This window comes from Pseudorca crassidens, chromosome 5, assembly GCF_039906515.1.
Source record: "Pseudorca crassidens isolate mPseCra1 chromosome 5, mPseCra1.hap1, whole genome shotgun sequence".
NCBI classification, from domain to species: domain Eukaryota; kingdom Metazoa; phylum Chordata; class Mammalia; order Artiodactyla; family Delphinidae; genus Pseudorca; species Pseudorca crassidens.
The window spans coordinates 70,524,781-70,543,103 of record NC_090300.1 but is presented as its reverse complement, the minus strand read 5'-3'; the positions used below and the strand labels follow the sequence as shown (position 1 = coordinate 70,543,103).

The 18,323-nt window shown below is 38.8% G+C and overlaps 1 protein-coding gene across 12 annotated transcripts in view; it reads right to left on the bottom strand.

Moving 5' to 3' along the window:
• The window catches only part of LPP (LIM domain containing preferred translocation partner in lipoma), a 701,187-nt gene that overhangs the window by 349,166 nt on the left and 333,698 nt on the right, over positions 1-18,323 (bottom strand). For all 12 annotated transcript variants that reach the window (XM_067738384.1, XM_067738387.1, XM_067738383.1 and 9 more), the window contains one exon: positions 15,857-15,979. In XM_067738384.1, the coding sequence (XP_067594485.1) occupies positions 15,857-15,979 (123 nt within the window). The remainder of the gene's footprint in view (positions 1-15,856; positions 15,980-18,323) is intronic.

Genomic DNA, 18,323 nt, shown 5'->3' with positions numbered 1-18,323 from the left:
CCCAGCCAACAGCCAGCTAGAAACTAAGGCTCTCAGTTCAACAACCCAGGAGAAACTGAACCACTGACAACAACCAGCTGGGCTTGGAAGCAGATCATTCCCCAATCGAGCCTTCAGATGAGACTGTAGACTCTGGGGCCAATATACTTATTGCAGACTTGGGAGAGACTGTGAACTGATGGTCCAACTAAGCTGTGTCCACATTCCTGGCCCACAAAAACAATGTGAGAGTGTGTGCTGTTTTTAAGCTGCTAGATTTTTAAGCAATCTGTTGCACAGCAATAGGGAACTAATACTTTTTACTGTGCATTAATAATAAGGGAGATCCTCTGAATGTCACTGAAGGGAAAAACTCACTAAAAACATGAAAGCCATGTCTCCACCCACACCACCCAGCATCTCTATCTCAGGGGATCCAAAACAAGACACAGTCTTGTTACATTTTCAATCATACCAACAGAATCACAGCCCTAGGAAACCCAGTCAGACCCTGAAGGAAAGGGATGGTGGAGTTATATTGCATCATATGAAATGCAAACAGCAGTTAGGCCTGAGGCATGAAAAGGAAAATATACTATTAGAATAGATCCAGGTCAATGTGGACACTCTGTTCAGAGTTTCTCAAGAAGGTGATAAATATCATTTAAAAGCTGCCTTATAACTCTAATACCATAGACACTATGAGTGGAAGGAATGAGTAAGATCTGGCCTCATTTACAAATGGGGACCTGAGCCTTAGACAGAGGAATTGACTGACTTTACACAACCTGTTAATTGCAGAACTGGGAGCAGAATCCATTTCTGTTAGCTCAATTCAGTTCTGTTTCCAACGCAAATGCAAAAAAAAAAAAAAGATTCATTTCAAGCAAAATAGCAATTCACGTATTTCATTCTTAATAAATGTGACTTGCAGGTATCTTACATAAAAGGACACTAGGAGAAAAATTCATAGTACATGCATATGTGTATGACAACATCTCACATATATGTAAGTATTCAGATGCATAAATAGCTAAATGACAATTTCTAATTGCTTAGTTTTAAAAGCAGATTAGCAGAGAAATCAATGTTGGAAGGAAATGAAAAAAATTCTATGCAAAAGGTGACAGGTTTATAATGTACTACTTCCTCCCAAAATCTGTTACAAATGTCAACATTTACCCTAGATGAGTGAGAGAATGATGTGCCCATCATAAAATATATTATGTTTAACATGATATTGCATCTGAAAACTGGAATGAGCTTGAAAAATATTTGTATAGCACTTCATAATTTACAAAGCACTTTAATGCACAGTATGTCATTTACTTCTCACAAAACCATATATGGTAAGCAGAGGAGGTATTCATATCGTGGATGAAGAAAATGAGGTTCAGAGAGATAAAGCAACTAAAATTCATACTTCCTAACATGGCAGAGCTGGAATTGGAATGCTAGTTTTCTAAATCTAAATGCTTAGTCTAAGAATTAGAGATGCAAATCATTCTCAATTAAAAACAAAAATCTTCCAGATTCTGTCAATTTACTGTGTAACCAGGGGGAAATGCTTCTGAGTTTGGGTTTCCTCCTCTAGAAAATGAAGACATTAGGCTAGTGTCCACTACTGACACTAGAGCGAGCCTTCGGAGAGTACAGCTGTAGAGGTGAGACAAAGGAGGGAAAGGATGCTGCTTATAAAACATTTGACTGACAAATCAATGTTTGCTTTAAAGGGTTCTCAAAGTATGGTCCCAACATCAGCACCATCTGGGAACTTCTTAGAAATACGAACACTTGAGAATCACTGCAGATCTACTGCAACAGAAATTCAGAGAGTGGAGGCCAGCACTCTTCTCGACAAACCTGCCAGGGCATCCAGAAGAAGAGTAGCTTGACCACAGCTGTCCACGCTTTAGTCTCTGTGCAGGTGATACACAATGAGAATAAACTGTACTAATAGTCCAATATTAGGCTTATTAAATTGTGACAAGATCATAATCTATGAATCATGATTTTTGTTGTTTTTTGTGGTACGCGGGCCTCTCACTGTTGTGGCCTCTCCCGTTGCGGAGCACAGGCTCCGGACGCGCAGGCTCAGCGGCCATGGCTCACGGGCCTAGCCGCTCCGCAGCATGTGGGATCTTCCCGGACCAGGGCACGAACCCGTGTCCCCTGCATCGGCAGGCTGACTCTCAACCACTGCGCCACCAGGGAAGCCCATGATTTTTGTTTTTAAAGTGAACCTTATTTGGTTATCAGAGGGATTACTCTATAATCCACAGAAATAGATGTTGATGATTCATGCATATGTCAGATGAAAGGTTATTTGCTCTAGCACTGGCTTTAGAATCCATGCATTAGAAGCCACTAAAATAACCAAAAGAACTGGACAGAAGCTGAGGAACAGCTAGACCCACACTCTTTGGCATATTGTAAGAACCATTTCCGCTATATGTAAGATAGATAATGTGTTCAGAGTTGTATCGTGATTACAGACCAAATTTATAAATCAATCTTTTTTTTTTTTACATAAAAGCAACAACTTGGACAATTTTAAAATAGGCATTAGCATTTAATTCCCAATAATAAGATCTGCTACTGCAAATGGTGCTAACTATATACCAAACACTGCTTTAAGTGCTTTACACATGGTAACTCATTTATTCCTCATTACAATCCTATGAGGTGGATACTATAACTATCTTCATTACAGAGATGAAAAAACTGAGGTACAAAAAGCTTAACTGACTGATCCCAGGTCACACAGAAAATGGTAGAGCTGGGATTTGAACTCAAGGCAGTCTGGTCCAAGAATCTATGATTTTAATCACTACAATATACACAGCATTTTCAATAATCTTGAATTCTATGAGGCTGGTTCCAAATTATCCTGAACACCATGAATCTGGGTTCACATTATCTTGAAAAACATGAACTTGGCCCTTCAATTTGCAGACACTTTCCTCTGGTTGCACATAATGACTCCCAGAAACTTCAAACCAGTCGCACAGAGAAATCTTCTCTAGTGAAATAATAAAAGGACAGAAAGAAAAATCAATATATACATATTTTTTCTTTTATACAGGGCAAAAGCCATACCAACTCAAAGCTAAAAACACCATGAGAGATCATCTCATTCCTCAAGTCCAGTTTACAGATATTGAAACAGACCCAAAGAGAGGTAGTGATATCTTGGCCAGTCATGGAAATTCTGGACCTTGTAAGACATCTTAAATAATTGTTTCCAGAGGTCTAACCAAGTTCTCCAACTTGTTTTTAAGAGATGACGTGTTCTTGCAAGGCTGAGGAAGTAGTCTCTTTCTGCTTCACCCTCACACTGTTTCACCTATAGCCCTTCTCAGTGTTCATCCGAGTTCTATTGATATTCGTAAAGACTATCTTCCAAGGTCATTGAAGGTTCTTGTCAGTAACAGTTCTTAAAAAATCACACATCTATACTAGCTATTATAGCAAACAGCACAAAACCATTATTGAGGCTGAGTAGTTTGTCTTAGACACAGAAACAGTCAATTTGGGGGCCTGGAATAGGACCAAGGTCTGTCTTTCCTTCCAAGTTTTATATCAGGGAACAGAAAACTCCAAACCCTGTGACCAAGAATGAGAGTACCACAAAATCTTAGCATCATTCAAATCAATTCTCCCATCTGTTGCCTGAATTCTTTTCCCAGCATTATTGCCAAAATTCATTTGATAATGATGATGGTGGTGAGAGCGACAGTAATAACAGTGTCATTAAGTGCTAGATAGCATATCCACACATTATACACACACCCATTATTTCACGCGGTCCTCATGTAAACTCTGAGATGTATTATTAACTCAGGTTAATAACCGAGGTTTTAGAGAGTTTAAATAACTCACTTGGCAAATGCCAGAGTATCATTTCAACCAGCTCCAATGAAGGCAAACTTGCCATTTTCTGAGGCAGCCTGCATTGAACTTCAACTGTCCTTATTGGTAGAAAGGTACTGTCCTTGTACTGTATTGCCGATTCCCTTTCTTGGCCTCTAAATATTAGGCTTTGTTCTGCTCTCTGGAGCTGCATAGAAGTCTGTTCCTATCTGCAGAGATTCCTATCCAAGTAAGGATGGAAAGCACAGACAGCTTCCACAACATCCAGGCTGAGTTCTACCTCTTCCTCTTCCAGAAGCATTCTATATGTGCTTCTTTCTTCTTTCTTCTTTCTTACTCTGTGCTGTAATTGTCAGGTTTGTATTCTCCCAATAGACTGTGAGCTTCTTTAAGGCGGAGGCCATGCACAATTTTATCTATGTATTCCAGGCACACTGCTCGATATAGAGCTTTATTTGTTAAACTTTTAAGTGAGATATAATTTACATACCACTAAATCCACTCTTCAAAAATGTACAGTGTTCCTTAATATATTTATATCACTATCTAATTCCAGACTATTTTGATCATTCCCAAAATAACTATTGTCCCCACTGGTAGTCACTCCCTATTCTCCCCACTCCTCAGTCACTGGTGGCCACCAATCTTTCTATATATATATATATATATTAGCCTATTCGTATAAATAGAATCATGCTACATGAAGTTTTTTGTGTCTGGCTTCTTTCATACAGCATAATTTTCAAGATTCATATATGTTATAGCACGTATCAGTATTTAACTTTTGATTAAATAACATTCAATTTTATGGACGATGATGGATTTTCGAATGATGGATTTTCGAATGATGGATGTTTAGGTTGTTTCCATTTTCTGGCTATTATGAATAATGCTGCTATGCACATTCATTGACAGGTTTTTGTGTGGATATGTTTTAATCCTTTTGGATATATAATTAGGAATACAGTTGCTTGATCATATGATAACTCTATGTCTAATCTTTTGAGGAACTGCTAGACTTTTTCTAAAGTGGCTGTACCATTTTACAATCAACCAGCAACGCATGACAATTCCAATTTCACTACATTATTGCCAACATGTGTTACTGTCTGCCTTTTGTATTATAACCATCTTAGTGTGGGTAAAGTGGTATCTCATTGTAGTTTTCATTTGATTATTTCCTGGATGACTAATAATATCAAGCATCTTTTCCTATGCATATTAGCTTCTTGTATATCTTTGGAGAAATGCCTATTAAGATCCTCTGTCCATTTTTTAATTGGATTATTTGTCTTCTTAGTGAGTTGTTAAGAGTCTTAATATATTCTAGATACAAATCTCTTATCAAATATATGACTTGCAAATGAACTCTCCCAGTCCATGGGTTGTTTATTCACTTCCTTGATGGTGTCCTTTGAAGTACAAAAGTGTTTAATTTTGAAAAAGTCTAATTTATCAAAAATTTTTTAGCCGTTTGTACTTTTGGTATCACTGACTAATCCAAGGTCATGAAGATTGCTCCTATGTTTTCCTCTAAGAGTTTTATAGCTTTACTCCTGATATTTATGTCTTTGATCCACCTTAAGTTAATTTTTGTATATGATATGAGGGAGGTGTCCAACTTCATTCTTTCACATGTGGAATCCAGTTGTCCCAGCATTATTTGTTGAAAAACTGTTCTTTCTCCATTGAATATCTTGGTATCCCTGTCAAAAATCAATTGCTATAAATGTAATGGTTTATTTCTGGACTCTCAATTCCATTCCATCATCTTATATGTATACTTTATGCCACTACCACACTGCTTGATTCCTGTAGCTTTGTATTAAGTTTTGAAATGGGGTAAACCTCTGCATTTTTTTTTCTTCAAAATTGTTTTGGCTATTCTGGGTCCCTTGAATTTCCATATGAATTTTATATTTCACCTGCCAACCTCTACAAAGAAGAAAACTGGAAAATTCTGACAGGAATTAAATCTGCAGATCAATTTGGGGATCTTGCCACCTTAACCATATTGTATCTTCCAAGCAAAGAACCTGAATACCTCTCCACCTATTTGGGTCTTCTTTAATATCACTCAACAATTCAACAGAGATTTTATGTTCAGTTATAATCAGTGAACAAAAGAAAAAACTAAATAAATGAGTGAACAAACCAATCAATGAATAAGAGAGCTCTTAGTAAAACATACACAATGGCCACCTTCTCAAATCACATTTCCCTTTTCAAAAAGCCACTCTTTACTAGTCCCAGTTTTTAACCTACATTTCTGCCTTTTCCTCATATTTTTGTTTCTTGGTTTTTGCTTTTTTTTTTTTTTTTTTTAAATAAATTAAGGGCAGACGTGCCCACTAAGCGACTTGAGGCAGAGACAGCAGCACATGCATGGCAGGTTTCCAAGAAGATTTTCTTTTCTTTTTTTTCAGAATGGATATTTATTTATTTATTGGCCCCCTCACAGCATGTGGGATCTTAGTTACCCAACCAGGGATCAAACCTGTGCCCCCTGCAGTGGAAGCAAAGAGTCCTAACCACTGGACCACCAGGGAATTCTCACATTTTTGGTCATAAATTTTATAGTTTCTTTCTCTTTTTTCCATTGATATGATGCAGTGTGGTGGAGAGGTGATGGCTGAATGATGCACCTCCATTCACACCTTTCCTTCAGAAGGTACTCCTGGAAACTTGTTCTAACACAGCTGCCAGCACACCACCCTGAACCTCCCTCTTTTATTTCTCCATGCGCTGGTTGTGAGGTCTCATCTACAAGTAGACTTCCCTATAAACGAAGTAAAGCAACATAATTTTTAGCTATGCTAGGCTGGCTGATGAGAAAAGGAGCCGTACAATTAGGATTACATAGAGCATTATGTCATCCAGGATGCTATCTGTAAAATCTGTTCCCTGGCTTTGACTGCCTTGGTAAGGATCAATTTAACATCGGCCATTTAGGAAATAAAACAGCACTCTGTGTAGGTTGGGTGGCAGAGAGAGCCAAGGAGACTCCTTACTACACCTCTAGCAGTACCTGAGAAATAACAATTTCCAGTATTTTCATATAAGTAGTACAATATCAAGATGGAATTCAAAACAGTTCAAGACAATTTACAAATGATTCGGGTAACAGGCTTACATGTCTCACTACTAGTACTTCAAGCTTTCTGAAACACCACATTTCTTAAAAGGAACAAATAAATATTCTATCTCTTTAGCCCACTTTAATTCTTTTATTTTACTTACACAAGCAGAATATGTTACTTTAATGGATCCACTGTTTACCATCAATATAAGCAAAGAAGCCATTTAGAATTAAATTATCTCTTTAAAATAAGTATGAAGTTTACATATTTTTAAGGATGTTCACAGGGACATACAGATAGAAAGTTTATTTCCATTTAAAAAGCACAAGTTAGGTTAAGGCAATTAATTAGTTGTGAAAGAGCTTATAATTGGCATACACTTACATCATTTCAAATATCGTGTCAGGAGGTATCAGAAATAATGTGGTAAGGAAGAAGATGAATCATAGGGTCTCAAGCAAAAGTCATATGATAATTCTGCAGACTTTTGCTTTTTTTCTGAGAAAAAGGAAGCATATATCAGCTCATCAGTCAGGTAACTTTTTGTCTCCTATCATTGAATTCAAAGAATTGATTGTGTTGATCTTTGTTTCAGGCAACACTGAGTAACATGAAGGTCTTCTCTTTTCAGCAGTTCCTTAGAGGATGCAGAAAAGAACTTGATATTTATTTTTATATCAACCCAATAATAAGAGAATAGTTATAGTATTGAATTTTAACCCCAAATAATATCATCTTTTCAACCAAGTGCATTGTCTTCAAGTGATATAAGGCAGTGCAGGGGTAAAGGTAGAAATTTTAGCTGATTCAGCAGCTACCATTAAGTTGTCCTTATAAAACTCATTTGCCTCAGCTGTACTATTTTTTTATTGGTGCAAATACCTGTTAATTATGGAAAAATCAGAAAGCAGTTATAACTATGTCACATACTAACTCGATATCAGTTCCGGAGTGGGTTCTCTAGCAAGTTTCTAGGGTGTGAATCTTTACATCATTATTGGATTTGATGACAATATTTACTTATTTATTCAGCACATATGAATTTGTATGTCTCTTGTTTGCCAGGAAACGAAAAGATAATCTTGCCTCAAGGACTTCATACTCTGGTATTTAACACAATTATATTTTTACTGTTCAAGCTTAAGGCATTGTGCAATTTTATACTGTGTCTGTAAGGTATACTCTGTGAGGTACAATTATTAAATTTTTACTTGAGTAAAAATTATTATTTGAGTAATTTGTGATTTAGAACAACAAAACATAATCCAGTTCTATTCTGTGGTCTTGAACCCCAATATGACAGCACAGATTAGGTGCATGTTTGGGTGAGGGTCCGGGACCTCAGAGAGGTCAAATTCACAGAGAGGCAAATTCTAAAATTCACCAGTGGCCCTGTCTGTACTTACAGATGAAAATTATACTTACTGGCTCAACAGCAGTAAGTGCCCAATTTGTACCTTTTATTTCAATAAAATTCCCGTTTGTAGTTTTATGTAAACTGGGAATATGTATGTTCAAACTATGAAACATAACAAATTAAACTTTCATATTTGTAGTTGATATATTCACTGAAAGGCGATGTATAACTTTCCTGGTAATTCTTGCACAGTGTGAAAGGAAACTTAGCAGTTATACTCCAATGTGGTATTTTGTGGAGAGGACAGACCAGTTACTCACCATGACAAATGGTGATATGTAGGATTGGTTACTAACCACCTCCAACCTTCTGTCTAGAGAGGCCATCGTTATCATCATTATACTTTAGTTTGGCATATAAAGGAAATGGATGTCAAAATGCACAAAACAGTGACAATATCTTATCTGAGATCCGGCTTTTACTCTTAAAACACAATATTCCCATGTATTTGCCATGGTAAAATCTAATCATCTCGAGTAAAAAATATAGCCGGATTTGTATTTTGTTGTTTATTTGCTTTTAAATTAAAAAAAAAAAAAAGAAGAAGAAGAAGGGAATAAAGGGAACCATGGGGTTTGAGACCAAGGCTGCTACCAAAATAGATATTTAAACAGTGGGAGAGGATGACAGAAATAAGAAAACCAGTCCTGACAAGAAAGCTCTTTAATTCTGCAAATGTGATGTGTGCGTCTGCATGGACATAAGGCTAATTATTTCCACTAAGATGCTGTTGTAAAATGGAGAAGCTCAACAGGCATCTTTGTGAGTTTCTTTTGAAACCAATGCCTGGATGGAGTGACTAAGTATAATGAAACACAATCATCTCTGAGCCAAGGTCTCGCAAACATATCACAGCTAAAGGTTACCCCAGGGACCATGGCCAGGGTACCATAGAAGACTCCCCCCCTCCCTGCCCTAGGCTCCAGCAGAGCTGGCTTCTCCTGGGTACTCTCAGCAGCAGCTGCCTTGCTTACCTTCCTCCTATTTCACTGCTGGGAGCTAACCTACACCACATGCTCAGAGCACACCCTTACATTGGGACAAGTAAAATGGGCATTTTGGGGCAAAAGTTTTGTAGAGGTTCAATTCAAGGTAGATCTTCAACCTAAAGTTCCACTCTGAAAATGTTACATTTTCATGGTGCTCAAAACAAGATTAGATGTTAACTTTATTATGCTTGTCACATAAGACACAAACACAAACATCACCCTCTTAAAGAGGAGAAGGAGGTATACATGTTATTGAGATGCAATTATATACAATCTAAAAATCAACTGCCCGTCATCAAACTCACGGCACGCAACTCTGAGTCAGCTAAGGGCTCCACCACCTCGACCTCATTGTTACTTAATGTTGAGGCTTCCTGGCAGGTAGAGACTAATTCAAAATAACCCAGATCTTCTAAATATGGGTACCGCAAAGAATTAGATCCCCTGTTCTTTTAAAATGGTATTTTTGCCTCTCTTATTTTATTGGACTCCATTTGGTATCATATATGAGGCTTCTACTATATTTCGACTTTGACTCTAGCTCTCAGAGAAAACTATTAGTAAGCAGACAGTACAGACACATAGACAAATCTGTTTTTCTTTCTTAAGCAAATCACAGTATGCACCTCATTTTGTCCCAGTTGAATAGGGGAAGAGAAAATGACACTATCCACACCTTTTCTCTTTTTCAACAGTATAATACCCAGTTCCTATCTCCATTCCCAAGAAGCCAAAAAAGAAGCAGCAAAGTCCCAGTCTGCAGGGATAGTCTACATCGTACCACACAGTATCAGCATGTTGCAGCCTTCATCTCCCAGTAGCCTACATGTTTGAGTTGCAACGAATAATATGGAATATTAAAAATTTAATTCCTAATTAATCTCCCCTGCAGCTGCTCATGGCTTTTGCAAGCTAGAACATGGAGCATAAGAGAACAGAAGATCCATGGCACCATAAGACTCCACCCTGATTATGCTGCCTGCAAGCCCTCAGGCCACATGAATTCCAAATAAAAAGCCTTCCATGCAACACAGACACACCTGAAATAATTTCTTAGGTTGCCTCATGCATTATTGCTCCATGAAAGGGACTCAGTGTGGCAGCACTGGAATTTCAATTCGAGATGTGTCCATGCGATCAAACAGCATGTATGTACTCAGTTTCCAAATAGACTAAGAAATTACAATACTTTTAAAATGCTTTAAATGAGAAAGATAAATAGATCATTGATAGCGCAACCAGCATTCAGAAAGGATAAACCCCAAACCTTCAAAGACCTGAAGCTTCAAAGTAAGCTCCAGACACAAGCTAGCAATCCCAAAACAAAAATGGGAAGGATTGAGTGGACTGTTGTTCAAAGCCAACATCTTATTTCTTGTAACTCTAGAACAACATGGTATCTCTGCAAAAGGGGAAAAACTGTAGCTACCATGCCCATTTTAGAAATATAGAAAAGGAAGCTAAGACTGGTGATGTGGAGAATTCACACAGTTGGAGCTCCTTTTCGAGAGGTGATCACAGGGAATTGAGATGATAGTGCTCTTCTTATTGGCAAACTTGGGAGCCTAGACTATCAAACTAGGTCCAACCCTATTCTTATCCCTGGAATCTCTCCAATTTTTTTCATACTAGTCTAAATGAGGATAGTGAAATTTCAATTCCAAAGAAATTTGATTCAAAAATACTAAATCCCCAGTTACAATTAATATACAATATCTGAAAGTTCTTCCAAGTCACCTAGGTACCAGCTCCAACCCTACTAAACTCACTGCAGGGAAGAAAAGGCAGCTTTGTAGTAGGAATTCGAAGGCCAGCACTCTAGGCCTGGTTTTGTCAAGAGAAGGGAAAGAAAATCATTAAGTCCATGGATTTATCCTTTGTCTTCTAAGAAATCAAGAGAATTTCAATGTGACCCCGTGTGGCTCTTCCCAAGAGTCTAAGCTGTACTTTTATTAACAGTAGAAAGCCAGATGGGTGGGATCTAGACACATACTAATTCAAAGACACTATACTATCATAAATTTTCTGTTTATCTTTATGTTTTTGATCTGTCTACTCCTTTATGTTTCCAAGCTATATTTTAAGGAAAGTACCACAAAAGAGAGATATTTCGGAATAAAGTAATTGAAATGCTAAAGGGAACCAAGGTGTCCCTTGGTTGCCCTTAGCAACCACAGGGAACCATTACATCATGGTTCAAGCAAAACAGAAAAAAATCATTCATCCTACCTCTAACTGAGCCTCCCTGAGCAATGCTCTTTCCCTCTCTAGACAAAAACTTTCCTTCTGTAAAGAGTTTGGCTACATGACCTCTAAGCTGTGATACTCTTAGATCATACTGAGTCTGCAATTCACCCCACAACCACTTCCAAGCTTCTCACACCTGTTTTTCTAAAACGACTCCCTAATACACACATTTTTAAATGATCAGAAATTTTATTGCTAAACACTAAGGTAGTTTAATTGCATTACTCTGGGCAGTGGCTGACACAGATGTACCATTTATATCTTCTGTAAAACTTGCTAAAGGTGTTACCCTCCAAACCCTCTGTCTTCAGAAACACTGTTGCTACCTGCCCCTCCCCCCAAAATTTCTCCTTTTACTGAGAGAGTCCTTGGGCATCAAGGCTACTTAGGTATTAAATTAGTGCCTGTGATTTCATCTGCCATTCACTTTGTATTCCACATACCCTATATCATAATTGAACTACCTTATTCTTCCAACAAGACATTCACTTTCAAATTGCTTGACTTTCTCATTCCTGTTATTCTCTCATTTGAATCCCATGCCTTTCCCATGACATATGCAGCCAAGGGAACTCAAATTCTACCTGCTCTGTGCAGTCCCCCCTGACACTTCCCTAGAAAAGTATAAAATAGAATGTTGATATTCCTATCTTTGATTTCCCAACAATTTCAACATCTGGTGAGTCACACAATAACTTAAAGTAGCACATCCAACAAAGCCCTTCTTTTGTGTCCCTCTGAATTGTTTATGCATTTGTCTCTTCCGTAAGACTACAGATTACTCTAGATCAAGAACATGCTGACACGCTAACCTCTACATTTCCAATGCCTAATCCACAGTGGGATCTCAATAAATGTTAGCTGAATGAATGAAAATGTGGAATGAAGCCGTATTTCCCAAATAAAAACATGGATAAATAAGCGAACAGAAATAAAGTTGGGACATCTGAGAGTGGAAATTGCCCCTTTCGAAAAAGGAAGAAAAAGCCCCATAAACATCTATTTTCAAGAGCTCAGATATTTTTCAAAGTTGTTATGTGAATAGAGCAACTTTGGACCACTTACTGTACAAACATTCCACCTATATGATCCTTTTCTGCTCAATCCATGAGTCAAAGCAGCCTTGCAAAGGTGATTCAGAGGTGGGTTCGGGAAAAGCACACAACACATGCTTGAATAATGAGAAATCACAGACCTGCTAGCCTACTTTAAGTAGTCAGGTGATTCAACAGGTTTTGCAGTTTGCTTTGGATCAAAAATGGAAACATCAAAATTGGGCAGTAACAGTCTACATTTCTAGGACTTTTCAGGTACCTTTTGATTACAACACAACACAGTCTACTGCGGACATCATCTTCTCTTAGCACATACTTTTAATATTTTAAGTGTGTGATTACTGTTCTCACAGCATATAATTATGTTAACCAATAAATACTAACACATCTAATTTAGTTCCACCAGAGTAAAGATAATTCAGAAGAATGAGCTGCTTCTCCCAATTAACTCTTGCTTTCCTAAATTAGAATAATAAAGAAGTTAGAATGGATCACTCTTTAAGTTCTGAATGGAACAGGCAGCTGAAAAGTGGAATTCTCAACCTGTTCTACTTAAGAGTTATCACTATTCATTTTTAAAATTTTTATACAATTTCTAAAGGTAATTTTCCATTTACAGTTATTACAAAATATTAGCTATATTTCCTGTGTTGTACAATATATCCTTGAGCCTATCTTATACCCAACAGCTTGTACCTTTCACTCCCCACTCCTCCGCCCTAATTTTTTTTACCCTTTGAATATTTTTCTTTTTATGAGAAAGCCATACTCAAGGGACACTGCTCCTCATGTGACTGATTAGTGTCCCTTGAGTATGGCTTTCTCATAAAAAGAAAAACATTCAGAGGGATCTCCTCAATCTGGTTCTAGAACTTAAAAATCAAACACGGGTCTAAATTCAAGGTCCAGCTGTGCGCACGTTGTAGTCATATGTCCTAACTTAGTTTCCTCATCCACAAAATCAGCACACCATCTATATCTCAGAGTTGAGATATCTGTATTTCACTGAAGTGTGAATAGATGTGAAAGTGCTTTATTTTACAATCAGTAAAGCACTGTGCAAATATCAGTGATCATGAATGTGTGTGCACAGTGAGATTGCGCAAACAAAAATGCGGCCACTGAATACACCCATTAAAATGCAGTGGTTTACGGGAGGCACGTGCAGACACAGTCTTAAAGGATGAAGGCTATGTTAAGCAAAAACCGCTATGCAGAATCTCCCCAGTGTATATCAGGGTATGAGAACTCAGGAGGGGAAAATAAAGAGCAAACAAAACTCCTATTTAAAAAGGAGGAGAGGGCATAGAAGTATTTACTCACGAAATGGATGAGTCCAGGGGCAAAGTCAGTGGCCTTGCTGTTCCGAGAAAGTGGGCTTGAGGTATTTGCTTGGGTGGAATTGGAAACATGCTTAACATCAAACTACAGTTTGCTGGAAAACATTTCTGAGACCTGGGTCCATCCTCTTGCATCTTTTCAGAGTTTGTCTTATTTCCTATGTTCCTTTTTCAGGATGAATCATAGTTTTCTCCTGCTTGAAAACCTTCAACTAACCCTCATTATTTATAAAAGACAGACCAAAATCTTAATCTGGCATTCAAACAAGTCCACAGGCTGTTAGCAGGAAGCCCCCAGGCATGTAGTCCACTTGAAGCTTGCGATGGCCCCGTCTGAAGCCACCACACTGCTTGCAGTTCTCTGAATGCAGCCTGGACCTTCCTGCCCCGTGACTCAGGCTGCTCTCTCTCCCCTGTTGCTTCCAACATCACCGTTCCACCCATCCCTTAGCTGAACGTGCAAATCTTCGGATGAACCTTCTCAGATGTTGCCACCTTTCAAAGAATATCTCGCTCTTTTCCTTGTGCTCCTATATATCTGCCATTGTTGAACTTAGGATAGTATATGCTCCTGACAGATGACAACTCGGTCCTATTTTTCTCCCTTTCAACCTCCTAACAGTTCCCCCAAAAGACCACAGCCCATGCTACATACCTGCAGCTCAGCACGTGTTTACAGAAATAAAGTGAATTTTCACCACTGACAGGTCTAGTGGAGCCAAGGGTAACAAGAGCTAAGGAAGAGCTGAGCTCTAGTGTGTTTCGCCTTGTGCCCCTACATAGCTGACAGTCCCATTGTATGTCTAGAAAAGGCAACGGGAACATGTCTAAAGAAGAAAGCACCTTACGAAGTTCTGTGTTGAAATGACTGACAGCAGAGAAGCAGGACTGGCTTTTCATCTGTGAAATGAACCATTGTGAATATAGAGGCTGCTGTTGAAGAACTGGAGTGCTGTAGGTCAAGCAAACATCCCACGAGAGTCAAACAACACGGTGACAACAGTGCCAGTCCAAGATCTGCATGCAGAGTCCTGCTGGCTGTCTTCTGAGGACTCACAAGCCCTGAAATTGACTTGCCGTTACTTTCTCCAGACCGGAGGGAGGCAGGGAATGACCACAAGCAGTGCGAGGTCGGCTTCCAAAATGCAGATAATAAATGAAGGTGCAGAAGAACAGCCATGCTCCAAAGGAAGCCAAAGGGTACAAAGAAGAACTGATAACAAGGCACCATTTGCATTAAAAAAAAAAAAAAAGATTAATTGCTGTCACCAAATTCTGGTAAGATTGGGGAGAAACTGATATATTCAAACTGCTGGTGCCAGTATAAGCTATGTACCACCCGTGGAAAGAAAAGTAAAGAAAGCACTCGTAATCCCCAATGTAGAAATCCCGCTCTAAAAAAACCTGAGTTAGGGAAATAGCTCCAAAGAAAATATACACGAAAATGCCCCACATAGCATTACTTCCAACAAGCAAAAAAGCTAGCCGCCTCGATATCCAACGTAAGGAATTTCTTAGAAAAGATGTAGCCCTCACCCTAAGTTTAACATAGTCATGCTAAGCCATATTTCTGAAGATTATACCAACGTATAACAAAATATCCACCTAGACAAAGCCAGAAAAAGAGCAGGGCAATGGAATAAGAGATTTAATTTTATAACATTTGTGTATAACACTGTTGGGTTATTTTAAAGAAAAGACTAATCAAATCAATGAAAGAAATGTCTGTTAACTAACACGTTGATATTAAATAAAAAGACAACTTAGACCGTTGACTCTGAGAAAATCCAAAAAGAATGGAAGGGATAAAAGAAGCAGCTTGTTCTTTCAGATAATTGCAGGTTATCTGTGGTGACTATTTGCATATAGCTCTTACCTGTGGAGGCCGAGGCTTGTAGGGGGAGCTGCACTCCAGGTCGGCCAAGATGCTAGTCAATGAGTCGATCTCAGCGTCCAGGCTCGAGCGTCTCTCCTCAAGGGTCTTGCCTCCAGGATTTCCCTGTGAGAAGCAACACAGTCATGTTAAAAAGGGCAATTTCCAGTTTCCATCCATATCAATCTGAGTTCAAATTTCTCAAGTTATACTGTGACTCTGTCCAAGGTTTTCTGCACCTCATTTCCTTTAGCTTTGATAAAATCTCAGTGAGGTAGGCTGGAGAATTATCCCTCTTTGACAGGTAAGAAAGCTGAAATAGATGAAGTGATTTTCCTAAAGTCATACTCACATTTAGAGGATATTCCCTTTGATGAATATCCAAGTTAAAGGAAGTAAATGTCTCCATCCCTGCCCTCAAGGAGCAGATCCAACTAGGGACATAATGCAAATTCCACGTTCAGAAACCACTGTATAGAATGATGACATTTTAGTGGGAGCAGGAAAAGGCAAGGAGAGACTTACAGTCCAGGAAGAGGAATGGAATCAGTGTGAGATCAGTAGACTAGGTGTGTCTGTGTCAGAGAGAGATGGCAAGCCCCGAGCGATGCCCCTAAAAAGTGAACTAGGATAAGACCGCTCAGGGTCCTGGCCAAGGGGCTGCAGAGGAAGCATGTGGCAGTGACCGCTGATTATGAACAGGGGGATCTGTGGATTTCACATGTCAGTGTCCCATGTTAGCGCGAGCACCGACTGCTACCGGCATTGAGAATCCATGTGGAGCGAGCAGAGGGCAATAACACCGCCACAAGGGCATCCCCAGGAAGTGGGAGCAAGCTTAGGACAAACGAGCCAACAGTTTGCCTAGAGCTTAAGGCAAGGAAATAGAGAGTGAAATAGCAAGGAACCATAAAGGTCGCCCTAGAATTTGGAAGCAGGGTGAGTTAAAATAATTTTTTAAGGTGACAATGTAATAACGATCATGGACATGTGATGAGAATGTGTCTGAAGACTCCATCAAGAAATCACAGTGAATCTGCAGTAAGGCCCGGTAGGAATGAAATAATGGGAAGTTAGTGTAATTGAATTAACTCTATTGCACGTGTCTAAGGAGGTTAAATATCAGTATAGTGTCTGGAAGAGTTTAGAAAAAAACCAAGAAACCAGAGTTTCCTCAGTGACAACAAAACCTAGGGTCCCTGACAAGCTAGCATTAAAATCTTACAATTCTCCGGGTAAATTTATCTTTTTTAATGAATATGATGCACCAGACAATGATAGCATAATGGTATTTCCAATTAAGACCACTAGTTTCTTTTCCCTTAGAAGCTTGTTCCCAAAACCTTCCCTGAGTTCTTATTCCTTATTTAATTCTCTGCATAAAACATCTCTATTGGGATCTAGCATATTGGTCAGTCTCTTGTGAATTTAGCCAGCATGAGTTAATCCCTCTGGACCTTATCTATTTCAGGCACGATGATAACATCAAGGTGTATGAAGCTATAGCCCAGCCCCTTGGAGCCAAACCCAAAGACTGCTGCCTGCCCCGTAGGCAGTGGCATCTGTTCTTGTGAGCCCTCTTTAACTATGGGTACCTTCAATCACATTATCTAAAACCACCTTCTCATCATTTTCTATTTCTGGATGCATTTGTATGACCCCTCTATGGCCCTCTATCCCCTCACCCTGTTTGGTTTATTTTTCTTGTAATATCTATCACCATCTAACATTATATTTTATGTATATTTGTCTGTCTATCATCAGACTCCCCAGGAGAATGTAAGCTTCATGAGGGCAAGGAATTTGTCTGTTTCCTTCCTCGTTATTTCCCCAGAATCTTGCTCAGGGCCTAATCCATGAACGCGTTCAATGAATAATTTGAGTAAATAAATGAATAAGTAATGGCAGACTCTGCCATAGGTCCAGCCCATAACCTTTTCCATATAAACATCTTTTGGGTAAAATCAGCTAAAAGTACAGCAGGATCAGTGGATGCAAAGGGAAGCAAAAGGCTCAGTGTGCCTGTGTGTACATACTTGCGTGTGTCTGTGTATTTCATGCTATATGGCCCAGATTTGAAAGTCATCCTTGTGAAAATTGAGTGGCTTTCCTCAGCCCTCTTGCTACAGCCAGAAATGGGAAAACAGTGGAATGACAGGTCTCAGAGTCTGAATTTCCAGTTGACCAAACCCTCTAAGACCAGTGGGTCTCTGCCCTAGGACCAGATGTTTTCAAAGAGCTAATCCCTCTATTAGAGGTGATCTTATCTTTACTTCATTGAGTATTAATAACTATGAAATACTGTGGTATTACTGAGAAAAAAAGACCCTAAAAATTTTAAATTCAAGTGAACATTCTGGCAATGGATTCTGGTACAAGGAAAGATAGGATCTCAGTTGCGTTATGGAAGGCAACTGAGAATTGTGTGAACCTGATTCTCTTATATGCAGTTACAAAACATTATTATTAA